The sequence below is a fragment of the Lygodium microphyllum genome, chromosome 9 (genome assembly GCF_053477565.2).
Source record: "Lygodium microphyllum isolate KBCC chromosome 9, Lygodium_microphyllum_v1.1.10, whole genome shotgun sequence".
NCBI classification, from domain to species: Eukaryota; Viridiplantae; Streptophyta; class Polypodiopsida; order Schizaeales; family Lygodiaceae; genus Lygodium; species Lygodium microphyllum.
In genome coordinates, this window is record NC_141143.1 from 122779562 (window position 1) to 122795567 (window position 16006).

Below are 16006 nucleotides of genomic sequence, written 5' to 3' on the forward strand. Positions count from 1 at the left end.
GTTCCCTACGAGGGTCTGCAAAGCCCTTAGGCTGCTCCATGTAAATCTCATCATGCAAGTCCCCATGTAAAAAAGCCGTCTTAACATCCATCTAGTACAAGTCCAGGTCAAGCTGTGCAACCAAGGCCAAGACTAAGTGTAGGTGTTGAGATATCGAGCTCCACTCGTGATATACCAGGGTGATCGTTGTGCATTTATGTCACCGACTTGTTAGTTGCAGATGCGGTTGGTACACCGCCCATGAATAATAGCTAGATGACAGCTATCCTTATCTACTCTAGTTTGTGGCTCAGTTAGTATGCCACCTTAGTTAGTTGAGTTTGGTTTGAGACCCATATATAGGGTTCTTCTATTTCTATGTACTAGTGAGTTCTTTTGGCTTATATAACTAAGAAGAGGAAAACTGTTTTCAGCCTCCACCTGTGTGTGTATTCCCCCATTGTGCAAGTGAGAAAGCTACAAGTGAGACTCCTTCCTTCTCTCCCAAAATCTTGACATGGTATCAGAGCCTTGTTCGTGGTAAGGAGCTCAAGAAAGCAAACCAAGTTCGCGGTGTTCTGGTAAAAGGACCAGTGTTGCTTTCATTTTTTCTGTTTTGGGAGTAAGTCTCTGCAGGTAGCACAGCCGAAAAGTGCAAGAGTGCATTGTCTCATATTGAGAGACCCTTCGCGGTGTAGCAAGAGGGCAGTATATGCTGCGGGCGAGGGCTTTAGTCCGCGGTTGCCCTGTTTTTTTTATTTGAGGCCATTTCGGTGCCTCTTTTGGAGGCGGAAGTTTTCCGCACGCACTCAGGAAAAGGCCCTGTTTTTGCTGTGCGACCACTGTTCTACAGGTCGGTGAAAAGTTACTGTAGAAATTGCATTGTATGCCTGTGCGCAGAGACATTGGGAGTTACAGAATCATCCTTGTTGCCTGTTGATGCAAAATCGTCACTAGGAAGTGACTGTGTGGTCAAATATCACTTTCGTCAGTTTTGCAGATTTGCCCTTGTGAGGCTGAAGCTGTGTTTTTTGCAGTGACAGAATTTTTTGCAGTGTTCTGTAATGGCATCTGATTCTCTTTCACAGATTGTCACTGAAAAGCTTGACAAGAACAACTTCCAAGCATGGAAGTTTAGAATGACGAATTTCCTTATGGGAAAAGGATATTGGGAATTCGTTGTAGGAAATGAAGAAGAACCAGTTCTTCCTGATGTTCCCAATCAATAGCAAATGCAGGTATTTAAAGGATGGCATGAGAGAGCCAGAAAAGTTATGTACTGGCTATCTATCAGTATTTCAGACTCTATGATTGTGCATATTCAGGATGCAAGTACGCCAAAGGAGGCATGGGATACTCTGTCAAAAATGTATAGCACAAATACACAAGCTAGGAAAATGCAGCTCAAGCAACAGTTGCACAATGTGCAAAGAGAAAGTATGAGCATCAATGACTACCACATGAAGGTGAAGAAGATTGCAAATGCACTTGCTTCCATTGGATCGCCAGTGGAAGATGATGATTTAGTTTCTGTGACCTTGAATGGTCTAGGAAAGGATTATGCACAGTTCCGAGCATCCATTTCTGTCCGTGAAAGATTTCCTAATTTTGAGGAGTTCATTGCTCTTCTAATTTCTGAGGAGCAGAGAAATGGTGGTGCATCTTCTTCAGGAGGAACTTCAAAAGAAGCTGTCTTCTACTCAAATGCTGGAAGAGGTAGAGGCAGAGGTAGAGGAGGCCGATCTGGAGGCATGGTAGAAATTAGAATATGCAGCAAACTCAAGAAAACCAGTCCTATGGAGGAGGACGTGGTAACTCTAGAGGCAGGGGGAGCCAAAGAGGTCGTGGTGGATGGCAAAGAGGCCAAAATGCAAACAGTAATGTTGAATGCTACTACTGTGGTAAAATGGGTCATATGGCTAAAGACTGTTATAAAAAGCAGAATGACATCATGAATGGAAAATTGCAACAAGGGAATTATGCATCTTCTAGTAGACAGGGTGATGACAGAAATGAGCATTTGTTTATGGTGCAACACATGACCAATTCTGTGACAAGTGCAGAAGAAAGCAACGATGTGTGGTATGTTGACTTAGGTGCATCAAACCACATGACAGGTCATGCAGAATGGATGCTGGATGCAAGGAAAATGAAAAAAACAGGATTTGTGGAGACTGGTGATGATACTGCACATCCTATTATGCAGATTGGAAAAATTCCTTTGTCTATGCAGGATGGAAAAAAGAAATACATGTCGGATGTATTTCATGTCCCGAATACCACCAAGAACCTGGTTTTTGTTGGTCAAATGGTTGAGCAGGACTTGCAGGTCAGATTTAATTCTCATGGATGCTTTGTTGAGGATATGAAAAATAAAGGTCGCTTGATAGAAAAAGGAAAGAAGAAGGGCAGAATGTTTACATTGGATGCAGACATGCCTGAATTGAGTGCAGCAATGTTTGCACATGGGACCGGTGTAGTTGCAGATATTGATATCTGGCATAAACGCATTGGTCATGTTAATGTACATCGACTTAAATCAATGCAAGCCCAAAATATTGTTGCAGGATTGCCTAAATTCAAGGTTGCAGAAATGCATAAGGTATGTGAAGCTTGTCAATTTGGAAAACAGGCAAGGAAACCATTTCCTAGACATGTTCAAGAGAGTAAGAAGCCATTGGAATTAATCCACTCTGATGTGTGGAGTACTAAAGCTGCATCTATTGGAAGCTGTTATTATTTTGTCACTTTTATTGATGACTATAGCAGAAAAGTTTGAGTGTATTTTATGAAAAAGAAAAGTGAAGTGTTTGGGCATTTCAAAACTCTTAAAGCTATGGTTGAAAAAGAAACAGGCCTGCAAATAAAATGCCTAAGGTCAGATGGAGAGAGAGAGTACCTCTCAAATGAGTTTGCAAGGTTCCTGCAGGAGCATGGCATAAAGCAACAATATTCATGCAGTCATAGCCCACAGCAAAATGGAATTGCAGAAAGAAAAAACAGGCATATTGGAGAGGTATCTCGTGCCATGCTCAATGAAAAAGACCTGCCAGATTTTTACTGGGCTGAAGCAGTTGCTACAGCAGTCTACATAATAAACAAGACTCCTACTGCACCAATACATGGGATGACTCCAGAGGAGAGGTATACTGGTAGGAAACCAGATATTTCTCATTTGAAGATTTTTTGTTGTATTGCCTATGTTCATGTGCCAGATGAGTTGAGATCCAAGTTGGATCCAAAAGCTGAGAAGTGCATCTTTATTGGTTATTCTCTGTAGCAAAAAGGGTATAGATGCTATAACCCTTTTACTCGTAAGTTTACAGTGAGCAAAGATGTTGTTTTTGATGAGATGAGTAGCTGGTATAAACCAGTAAATGTGATTGATAATGTAGATGCACAAAATGGTAATGCTGCACAGAATTCACAGCAGCAGTCACAAGATATTAGTGGACCTGGAGCGTCCTCTAGCAGTGGTTCACATTCTTTGCCATGGACAGGCAGATTGAGATCAGGAGAATCTTCTCAAAGCAATGCAGATAGTGGTATGCAGGTATCACGAAAAGGAAAAGAGAAGGTAGATCAGCCCATGTTTGATGTGAATACAGGTCACTCTTATGTGGATGGTGAATCCAGTGGCTCAGAACAGAGCATTGATGATGAGTTGGGTATTCCTTCTATTGTTACACCTGGAGTAAGGAAGACCAGGGATGTTTTGAGAGCACCTGGGAGTGAACTACTTTGTGCAGGTCTACCAGAGCTAGGTATCCTGTGGATAGGCTGAAATATGATGGATTTACAGCCATTCACTATGCATATATGGTCAAAGTGATACAGGAACCAGAACCCACTTCTTTTGAGCAAGCCATGGGAAAAGAAAAATGGGAGAAAGCCATGGATGAAGAAATGGATTCTTTGGAAGCAAATGCTACATGGGAATTGGTACCTTTGCCTAAAGATAAGAATGCAATTGGTTGTAAGTGGGTTTATAAGGTGAAGCACAAGCATGGTCTAACAAGATAGGACAGTATCTTGTCACTATTGGCTTTCAGATTTCCAAGGCAAATTTCTCACTTTATATGAGAAAAACAGAGAAATGCGTTATGCTGCTTGTCATTTATGTTGATGATTTGATTATCACAGGTGATAGTGATGGAGATATCCTTCATGTGAAAATACTATTGAAGCAGAAGTTTGAGATGAAGGATTTGGGAGAGCTGCGTTATTTCTTGGGCATTGAGGTGATTAGATCACCAAGTGGGATATGGCTCTTGCAGAGGCAATATGGATTGGACATGCTATCCAAATATGGGATGACAGGCTGTAAGCCTATTTCAGTTCCTTTGGAGCAGAATGTGAAGTTGAGCGCAGATGCAGGTGAGCTTCTCGAAGACCCTACTATGTACAGACGTATAGTAGGAAGTTTGATTTATATGACTATTACCAGGCCAGATTTGAGCTATGCTGTTGGATTGGTAAGTCAGTTTATGCAGGCTCCAAGGAAAACACATTTGGATGCGGCTAGACGCATACTCAGGTATGTGAAGTCCACATTGCAGTATGGACTATTTTATGAGACTGGGGTTCAATACTGTTGCATGGATACACTGATGTTGATTGGGCTGGTACTATTTCTGATAGACGATCTATCAGTGGATATGTGTTCTCTTTTGGGAGTGCTACAGTCACTTGGAGCAGCAAGAAACAACCTACAGTTGCCTTGTCGAGCACAGAGGCTGAGTACAGGGGTGTAGCAATGGCTGCATGTGAGGTAGCTTGGTTGCATAAGCTACTTTATGATATGCATCAGTCTACAGATGGGCCAATTGTCATTTATTATGACAACATGAGTAGTATACACTTGGCAAATAACCCAGTCTATCATGCTAGAACAAAGCACATTGAGGTGCATTATCACTATGTGCGAGAGAGAGTTTTACTAGGTCTTATTGATCTAGTTTATGTTGGCACAGAGGATCAGGTAGCTGACATATTTACGAAGACATTGGGCGCAGAGAAGCTGCGCAAGTTCAGAGACTTGCTTGGTGTGCAGGAATTGGGATTGAGCTCGAGGGGGAGTGTTGAGATATCGAGCTCCACTCGTGATATGCCAAGGTGGCCGTTGTGCATTTATGTCACCAACTTGTTAGTTACAGATGCGGTTGGTACACTGCCCATGAATAATAGCTAGATGACAGCTATCCTTATCTACTCTAGTTTGTGGCTCAGTTAGTATGCCACCTTAGTTAGTTGAGTTTGGTTTGAGACCCATATATAGGGTTCTTCTATTTCTATGTACTAGTGAGTTCTTTTGGCTTACACAACTAAGAAGAGGAAAACTGTTTTCAGCCTCCACCTGTGTGTGTATTTCCCCATTGTGCAAGTGAGAAAGCTACAAGTGAGACTCCTTCCTTCTCTCCCAAAATCTTGACAGTAGGATGGTCATCTTGACCACAAGAGAAAAGGCTTCATCAAAGTCAACACCATGCTCTTGCTTAAAAGCCTTAGCAACCAATCGAGCCTTGTATGCCGGCTTGGGGTGTCCAGGGGTACTTTTCAGCTTGTACACCCACTTGTATGGCAAAGCCTTCTTACACGGAGTTAAGGAAACCGAATCCCAAGTCTGATTCTTATGCAATGAGTCAAGCTCAGACTGCATAGCCCTCTCCCAAGAGTGACAATCACCCCTATGCATAGCCTCATCATAAGTGAGAGGCTCTCCTGCATTTGTAACCAGTACATAATCCATAGAGGGCGCAAAACGGTCAGGAGGTCGTCTATCTCTAGTAGAGCGCCTCAACCTAGGCTCTGCTGCCTGATGGACATCCTGTCTAACATCAACATGTCTAGCATCTGGGCCATGGGCATCAGGTGATGCTGCACACTGTCTAGTTGGCCCTGGAGTGGGCTGAACGGGAGCACGTGGCTCCTCCTGAAAGATAACTCTGCGTACCTCAACCACTTTCTTAGGGTGCACATGCATTTTTTCCTTATGAAAGATGACATCATGGTTGCGGATCACTTCCCGCTCCTATGGATCCCATAGACGGCAACCCATCTCTCATGCATCTCCATAGCCAATCAAAATACATTTGACACTTTTAGGGTCTAGCTTATTGCGTTTGTCCTTGGGCACATAGCAGAATGCCTCATATCCAAAGACACGCAAATGATCATAAGAGGGGGGCTTGCCTGCCCATACCTCCTCTACAACCTGAAAGTCAATGTCACTGCTAGGCGACTTGTTAATGAGATACAGTGCAGTAGTAACTGCCTCAGCCCAAAAGTGTTGCGGTAAGCCAACCTAGCTAAGCATGCTACGGACCCTTTCCTGAATGGTCCTATTCATGCAGTTTAGCCATACCATTCTATGGAGGGGTGTAAGGGGCGGTTAACTGACGCTTAATACCCCGCTCGTCACAAAACTACTCAAAAGCACGTGATACATACTCACCCCCATTATTTGACCTTAGGCATTTTAGCATTTTCCCAGACTGGTTCTCTGCCAATGCAAGCCAACGCTGAAATGTATCTAAGACATCGGATTTTTTCTTTATGGGATAAGCCCAAACTTTACGTGAGTAATCATCTATGAAAGTAACAAAATACTTGGCCCCACCAAGTGACTGATAGGGCATGGGTCCACATACATCTGAGTGCACAAGAGCCAAGGGCTCACCCATGCATTTCTTACCAGACTTTTTATGTGTATTTCTAGTCTGCTTGCCATACAAATAGTGATCACAAGAATCAAAATGCGAAGAGTTAAAAGGCGAAAGATACTGCAAAGCACGGAGCATTTTCATTCCTTTAAGAGGTATATGTCCCAAACGAGCATGCCAAAGGGATACATGGGAAATAGAACCCACAGACAAAACATAATCCAATGTAGCTCTAGATACAAGTAAGGGATAGAGGCTGCCAGACTTGGCACCTCTTGCAAACACAAGCCTGCCATGAGTAATCCTCCATGCAGAGTCTCCAAAAGACACAAAATATCCTGCATCATGAAGCTGTCCAGCTGACATAAGGCTGCGAGTCAACGCAGGTACATGGCGTACATCATGCAAAACAAAAGAACTGCCAACAAAGGAAACTGCAGCCTAACATCTCCAATGCCCACAATGTCAAGAGACCTATCATCACCAAGACACACAAAACCAGATATGGTACAATAGGTATGAAACCAATCTCTACAGGGTGTCACATGAAAGGACGCACCCAAATCCAAGAGCCAGCACTGCGCATACATAGAATGTATCTCAAAAGCTTGTAAGGCATCGCATGAAGAAGCTGCAAGTATGTAATCGTCATCTAAATCAGTGGCTTGCATGACATTAACCTCATTTATCTTCACACTGGATTTTACAGGTACAATATTGCGCTCAGAAGACTTTTCCTACACTTTCTCTTTTCCCTTTTCCTTGCGCTTATCGCACATTTTATGGCACTACGGCCTAATATGTCCTGCTTTCCCACAATAATGACAGGTAAGATCAGACTTCCATCCATGGGACTTACTGCGACCACGTGACTTGGACCTGGACTTCTGAGAGTCCCTACCCTTATGATCATTATCATGCCTGCCATGTCTGCCACCTTTAACGGTCAATGCATGTGAAGAGCGGGAAGCATCATTGTTTCTCCTGTTGATTTCCTTATCAATAAAGCACTCTTAACATCTTTGATTTTCAGCCCATCAAGCTTGTTTGTGCATATGGCAGTACGGAAGACATCCCATGATTCAAGCAAGGTGTCAAGCAGAAACAACGGGTGCAAGTTGTCTTTGAACTCAATATCATGTGACAACAGACTCTTCATGATAGCATGAAACTGATTAAAATGAGATTAAAGGGAGGTCCCCTCCTTCATGCGAAGGTCCATTAACTTCAGCCAATACATCTGTGATGCAGGATTCTACTACGCATAGAGCTTCTGAATCTTCTCCCATAAATCCCATGCACTCTGATTTTCATCTTCAATAACATTATGATGGATCTCTTCTAAGAGTGACAATATAATGGTAGACTTGCATAGCTCATTAACTTCCATCCAAACATCATCATCCATATCCTTAGGTTTAACACCCTTGAAACGCAAGGGTTTAATCTGCAACTTCTGCACCAAAACCTTCCATATTTGGAACTTCCAATACCCATAGTTGTTACCATCCAACTTGGCAATGTTAAAGAGAGCTGTATATTTTAGATGACCAGCCATACTGTCCCAAATCAAAGCAAAATACAGAAAATGCACTAAAACCACTGCTAAAACTGGCTGAAAGGGTGGATTTCACCAAGAGAAACACCTGTCCACCAAATATGACCAAGTTAACATCAAATAGTAAGCATTACCCTCATAGAAGTGCTCAAAATCTGCAGATTTCAGCTTGCTGTAATAAATGACAGCAATATGTAAAACTGTCCCAAAATGAAGCAATCACTGATGCATATGTCATTGCAACTGTCAGGTAGCAAGATACATCCAACAGTGAGTGTCAAGGGACAAGAAAGTACCAAGAACTATCAAACCAATAACCTGTTAGGCAAGAGACATCTCATACGACTAAAAGTCATGCATGTAATGGGTCTCAGGGTAAAAGAAGAGACCAAGCACAAGCACAACTAATAGAGCAAGAAGCTTAATACATAACCATCCAAGATGTATACAAAACTGACAAACGTGTGACAGAGATAGGTGCCTGCCCCAATAGGCATATCAAATCAGCCCACTACAGACTAACTGCAGACATAAAGCTCTCAAGAGAGCAAATGCATATAACTGTCCCACAAGCTCAAGCTCAAGCTCAAGTGTAAATAAGACTCTGTGTATATCCGAATATACCAAGAGGCTCCCACTGGAAGTAAAGTCAGATGCAAAGAGACCAAGCAACGCTCTAATACATCGAATACATAGCATCACACATGCCAAATCCCAGTAGGGTACATCCGGAGCCTAAATCCCAAGCTATCTCAGACCCGTAAAGCATAAGGCTGAAAGCATTCAAAGAGCATGTAACTGACAACCAAATGTAATGCCCAGTAGATCCAAAATGCTCAAATACATCTGAAGATGTAGCTCCAAGTAGCTATCAAGCATGGGCAAACCAAGCGGCATCCATATCTGACCAAAGCATGAATGCAAGAAGCCTAAATGTCAAGCAGTGACAATAGGCATAGACCGGTCCAAAGCATGCCGACTAAAGCCAAATGCCAGTGAAGAACGACCAAGTCAGAGCCTAATCCAAGCTCAAAAGCATTCCGAAACCAAGAAGAAGCATTTGACAACCTCCAAATACATTGGTATGATCATTCAAACCTCCAGTAAGCACCTCATATCCAAGAATCAATGCATATACCAAGTAAATGAGCTTCAACCCATTGTATTATAGCAAGCAATTTACTGTTAAATGAAGCTCAAACAGCGCTCAAATCTGCTCCAAATCAGTCCCAAAGCATAGACATAGCATTCCATAACATCCGTGCATCATCGGGCATCAATAGGCATCAAACGGGCAATGCTAAGAAGCATCAAACAGTAAATGTCAAGTGCTGCCTTGTTTTGACAGTCCTAGGACTGTGTATACAATAAGGGCTGAAGGGGGAAGCACTCGAATCGATCACCGGGAGCCAAGCACTAATGTCGGTTGCCAAGAGTGCCAGGAAGCCGAGGAAGAGCAGGGAAATGCCAGGAGCAGGTCAACCCAGCCCTCTAAAATGCACCAAAATTTGCGCTGGCTATTCCTAGGGGCTGGGGGGTCTTCAATAGTGCTCGGGAGCACTTGGCAATGTCGAGGGGGCTCCAATGCAGCCCGGGAAGAAGCCGATGAAGGTCCAGAAGCTCGGGGAGGAGGCAGGAGGTCAAAACATACCTGTAAATGAAGGTGCCATGGCTGCCATTGAAGCTCAGGTTGAAGCTCTTCAAATCCAGGCTGAAGAGAATGCCAGGCAAGCTCCAATGCCTTTGCTCTGATACCAGTTAAAAGGGAAGTGAAACCCAGGAGGAAGAAGCTTGGCGGTGAGAGCTATGGCGGATGGAGAGCAAGAGCCAAGAGAGAGAGAGACTCAGAAGTGGGAACTCCAACAACCAGAATGTGTGGCCGGGCATTCCTTTATTCAAACTGTCACTAAAAGAATAAAGAATAAGTGACTATGACGGGCGCCCACCACCTATAGTGTGCAGTGGCAGGTACTGTCAGTGTAGTAATACACGGGCGGCTAGGCAGAGGCACCTTTACCCCCAACAATTCTTTCATTCACTGCAGCAAAGCAGTTGGATTCTCTCCATGCATAGCCCTGGCCAATGTGTCACTCTTGAAGCTGTTGTGGGATCTGTCCTTGCTCCATAGCCTTCATAGGTTGGCCTGCGTCTTTTGCAAAGAATGATTCATCTGATCCTCAGATTTTAGTAACAAAACCGAAAGGATGGCTAAATTCTCAAGGCCTATATCATGTCTTGGGTGCTTAATTTGCCAAACACTATAGATTTTGGACTATGGGTAACACCTTTGCATGATATCATTCCCAGTATTCAGCCACATTGAATTTGGCACAAGGATTAAGAGCTGTACAAAATAAAGGGAAGTTTTTCAACATGACTTGAAATATATCCCTTTCTGTGGCATCATATGTTGAGAACTTAAGCCTTTTGCACAGTCTTCTTGCTGCTTTGTCATACTTTCAGAATCTGATTTTTTGAGGTCATATATTGTAATCTTCTTTTAAGGAGTTCATTTCTTAACATCAACATCTACATGATTTATTAATAACTAGCCTTTAGACAGGAGACATTGTCAATGAGGTTTGTAGATGGTTCAAGTCATTTTCATCTCAATGAACCCTCTTAGTGAACTCGAGACCAAAGTTTAAAGGAATGGAAAAGGTGGGCAGTACCAAGAAAGTGCTGAAAGAATGAGAATAATCATGACAAAAGGCCTTGGCTCAGTTTTTATACTAGCTTTGGGGAACTATATTGAAGATAGGTTGCAAACTTTGCCTCCAAACTTGAGAAGGGGTCCTAGAAAATTCACTATGCTTTATTTGTAAATCATCATATCCTGGAGCATTCAGACGAGTAATTATGCATAACATCCAGATTTATATACGCCTTGTCTTTAAATTTGTTGATCATTTTTATTCTATCATGCTAAGGTGTAACCTTAAGCTCTTGTTTTCTGGTGATTACATGCATTGGTTCTGTTTTCTAGCTTATTTAGTCCAGTGAGTTTCAACAGGTCAGGAGCCAGTGTAAACGGAAGTCCAAGCCCTATGAGTGGAGATGGTACGGTATGTCAGTTTATTTTTCTTATTTACCAGTTGTGCAAATCGTGTTTTTTGTTAAAGGTAAAATGTATGACATTATCTAGGCCTCCAGTGAAGTTCATGATCCAGTCTGGTTAGATTTTTACAAGCTCCTCACTTCTTTTCAGCTGCCTTACAACTCACTTTCCTTTTGCAAAACATGGCTTGGTCCTCAAGTAAATATAACACGAACACCTCAGGTTGGTCTTTCTGCTTCAATCTTCTCTTTTTGGTTAGATATGAATGTCATAGGAAAAACAAAGTTGGGGTTGGAGCTCTACTACATCTCTTATAGTGAAAGAATCTGTAGGTTATGCATTGCATGTACAAACTGTGTCACACCTTAATACCTTAGATCAAATGAGACATGAACTAACATCTACAGTTGTCAATTGTAGTTTTTTAACATAAAACTGAGTGCTAAATATCTCAATGTAATTGACACACCACCAGGAATCACTCTGAACCCCTCCAATAAATTGTTGTCCATTAGAAATGGATGAATGCTTCCTTTGCTGGAGTAAATATTCTTAGGTTCAGTTATGCTAGAAATGATCAAGAGACTCTGACTGATCTTCCTTTTGCTCAACTAATTCCCAATTGGGATCCTCCCACCAGAAGTCTCCACAGGAGCACTTTAACTTTAAAATGGATTTTACAAGTCCAAACATTCAGCAATGTGGCCTTCCACCAGTGTGCTCAGTGTTACAGCTTTCAAGCTTGTTTGCTCTCTCAGTAACCAAGTGCTTACCTTGCAGCAACATATGATAACTGCATTTGCAGATCTACCCATAAGTGCTTGCAAATACTTTAACTTTACATTGGTCCATGGTTCCTGCTCATCAAACAGGGACCAAAGTCAATGTATGTTGAATCAAATAGTTTCAAGCCGGGCTGTAAAATCTAACCACTTTTATCTCTGATGTGCCTACCTAAAAGACAAGGATAATAATGAGACTCTGAGAGACAGGAGAGCAACTTTAAGGTGCACAACTCCTAGCCTTGCCATCTATTAAACTGTTGTCTAGAACATTGCTTCCTGGCCAATTGATAACTTGAGCTATTGCCAAAATCTTCCAAAATCTCAATAACCAGCTTGCTTTCAATCCAATTAAGGATCCTACTTCGCAGGTAAGTAATTATTTTCACAGACAGCATTTTGCATCAAATAAATAGCGATTAAGGCTCAAGGATGCTGGATAATAATATAGACCTTGGAACAATGCCCACAACATGCAATGATCAATCGCAGATCCAAAAGCGCTGGGCCACCCAACTGTTTAGTAGTGACATAATCCTATGAGGATTGATCCTTGGTTATGTCACAAAGCAAGTCATCAGTACCACATGAAATCATTTGTGCTGAGCTGGCAGTGGCTGCAGTTGTCACAAAGGCTTTGTTTCAGGCTGTGGCATGCCTATAAGGGATTTGGGAGCTCCCATACCATAGCTACCCTAGACTGGCATTGCTCTCGTCTAGAGATGTAGGCATGGTTTGGTATGAAGAAATACTTGAGCATGGAAGATAAACACAAAGTGCACAACAAATCACAGTGATAGAACGGTAGAACTGAAAGGTGAAGAGTAACTCAGAGTGAAAGAAGAATGAATGAATGCTGAATGCTGAAAACACGCTATGCAAAAGTGAATACAAAACCTTGAACCTCCATGTCTCAAAATGGACCAGGACAAAGATGAATTAGAGAGTGTGTTGTAGTCTGAACAGATATCCTGAATCGAAGCAGGTAGCCTCTGGCAAAGTGACTAACTGTTGTAAATGACTGGAAACAGAAGTGCAGCCCGCTTGGTCCCAACCTGATGTGGACTGATTTGACAAAGTGTACAGCAGTTCCAAGACAGGTAGCAGCTCCCAGACACAATGTAGATGCAGGGTGGTAGCTGCAGCTGGAAATGCAGGGTGCTGCAGATCAGGTGAAAGCTGTATAATGACATCAAAAGTGTACAGCAAGGGCTGAGTAGTAAACACAGCTGCTGCTGGAGTCTCTAGGCTGTAGACAGCTCTGAACAGGTTGGAGTAGGTTAAGATTAGCGGTAGGGAGGCTGGGCAGGCCGACAGCCTTCAATTCCTAGCAACATGAAACGAAGGGAATGGGGGAATGTCATTCCCTAAATGGATAGGAACAAGGAACACTTTCCAATTGCAAGGAATGTTCCCTGTCACGTTCCCCAACAATGTTCCCTACAGGGAGAGTTCCAACTTGGAGGAATGTTGTTGGGAATGTCATGTTCCATCTGCCTGTCCCCACCGGTAACCCAGTTGGTGCTATTTTCTGCATCTACTGCCAGCACACCATTTGCTAGCCTTACCCTTACCACCAATCTTTCTGCACACACACACACTCTCTCTCTCTCTTTAAAATTCTGGCTCGGAATCGGCGTGGACTTGAACATCCCTCGTAGGAGTCAGAGTTGCGAGCAGTCGGGCTGGACAGCTTCACACGCTCTCGTCACAGCCTCTCTTTTTTTCGTAAAAGGTAATTGTATTAATTACGAAAAAAATGTACAAGATTACATGATTACATGATTACAAGAGACACGAGGGCCCTAGGCCAACGTGTGGGAAATCCCCGTACTAATGCACGAAAAAGGTTACACCAATCATGGCAACGACCCAGAGGAAATTGCCATATGCTAGGGAAGCAAATCCTCCCGAGGGAGCAAGTCGGAGTGCCGGATGAGATCTAGCTGCCAATGCAAGAGCCCTTTAAGCCTAGCAATATGTCTCGGTATATTAGAGGCCAAATCAAAGAGAAAAGCATTGCGCGTGGTCCAAATGTGCCAGCATCCCCAGTATCTGAAAAAGTGAAATAAGATCTTCATATGTAACTGTGGCGGTGTGGGGTACTTTGGGCGCACAAAAACCCAATCCAAAGGAGTTAGTGAGGACCCCACCACTGCGCGCCAGATTTGCAACAAGAGTGACCAGATATTCTTGGCGAGCGGGCAAGAAAGAAAACAATGTCGGGCCGATTCCGCAGTAGTGGTACAGAAGAAACAATTGCCATTCGAGATTCTACGCTTGGAAAGGGCTGAGGCAAGAGGAAGACCACCAATCATTACCCGCCAAAGAAAGACCTTGCATTTGAAAGGTGCCTTATTTAGCCAGCCCTCCATCATCGTTGCCTGCCACCATGACTGCGATTTCCGCAGTCCCCAAACGGTATTAGCTTTCACACCCAGCCATTGGTGATCTTGAATGAGAAGATGATACACCTGATTAGTAGAGGCCTTTTCCAGACTCAACCGGCCTGCAAGGTCCCAGTCCTGCCAAGGACGATCCACAGCCAGGGCAGGAAAGGGTTGCCTACCCTGAAGCTCCGACAAAAGCTGTTTCCATAAACCACGGTATCCGCGCGGGATCCTGAAAAGTCTCCTAGCAGTCTGAAACGATGTGAGGACATTGCGAGTGGCAAGGGTAGCATCCGCAATTGAAGTCACACCTAAACGGGCCATGCGGTTAAATCTCGGTCTGAGCTGATGTTTGTCTTCCCATGAAAGTAATCTCGATACTGCCAACAATTCCAGCTGAAAGGAGTTAGTCTGCAAGCGGTCCCCCACTAAATGCCAACGGGCCTTTTGGAGCACCACTTTCCAAGAGCCGACCAAGTGCAGTAACAGAGAGGAAGAGGGACTGAAAAATCGAGAGTCAGCATTAAGGACATGCCACCAGGAGGCCCGAATTCGTGTATTACCATGGCGTAGCCCGCTGTCCTCAAGAAAATAACGGGCTATAATGGTCCACGGGTGATGATCCACACACATGGCACGAAAAAGAGACCAACGAAGAGCCAGCATATGAGTTTCTGCATCCAAAATAGCTCCACCACCCATGCGTTTAGGGATACATGTATGTGACCATGAAATCCACGAAATACCTGCCTGCAGTGAATCCTTCTTCCATAGCATGAAACGAATGGGATGAGTGAGAGCCTTCAAAGTAGTAGGCGTCCACGGCAACAATGGCAGGAAATACATTAGCATTGGTAGTATAATTCTCTGAGCCACTTTGAGGCGGACATGGAATGGCCACGCTTGCGACTTCCAATACATAAACTTCGCCGCCAGTTTTTATGAAATCCAATCCAGTAGGTCCTTTGGCTGTACATCCACCCCCAATGGGTATCCAAGATGCCTGACAATGGAGCCACGGGAAACCACCTGGCCCTGGCAGCCTAATGACTGTAAATCAGGCTCCGTGCAACTGAGTATGGTTGATTTAAAGGCATTGATACGAAGACCAGAGGCCTGACCAAAGAGCGTCCAAACATCTAATGCCTTTCGAATGTTGTCCCTGTCCGCCCACAAAATCATAAAGGTGTTATCAGCCAAAGATTGGCTAATGAAGTGCGCCAGGGCAAAGAAGAGAGGGCTCAAAGGGCAACCCTGTCTAACCGAGCGTGCAAGGACAAATGGCTCTGTAACCCCACCATTGAGCATAACTCTTGAAGAAGCCGCAGCACTAATGGTGTAGATCAATCGGGACATCCGAGTACCAAAACCCATAGTAGACATAAGATCTGCGATGAAAGGCCAGTCCACATAGTCAAAAGCCTTTTCCAAGTCCAATTGAATCAATACCACTTCCTGACTGGAGTGTCGCACATAGTCAATAGCCATTTGCACATTTAAGATATTATGCAGAATGTTGCGGCCCTTAATGAAACCATATTGGAGAGGATGTACAATAGCTGGAAGGTGCTTGTGAA

The 16006-nt window shown here is 43.5% G+C and overlaps 1 protein-coding gene across 12 annotated transcripts in view; it reads left to right on the forward strand.

The window, feature by feature from the left end:
- LOC148031522 (phospholipid--sterol O-acyltransferase-like) overlaps positions 1-16006 on the forward strand; it is a 110126-nt gene that overhangs the window by 50326 nt on the left and 43794 nt on the right. For all 12 annotated transcript variants that reach the window (XR_015691912.1, XR_015691913.1, XR_015691908.1 and 9 more), the window contains exons 10-11: positions 11213-11264; positions 11408-11479. Coding sequence is in view for 6 of the 12 variants with exons in the window: in XM_087685047.1 (XP_087541173.1) it covers positions 11213-11264; positions 11408-11479 (124 nt within the window). In the remaining 6 variants the exon portion in view is untranslated. The remainder of the gene's footprint in view (positions 1-11212; positions 11265-11407; positions 11480-16006) is intronic.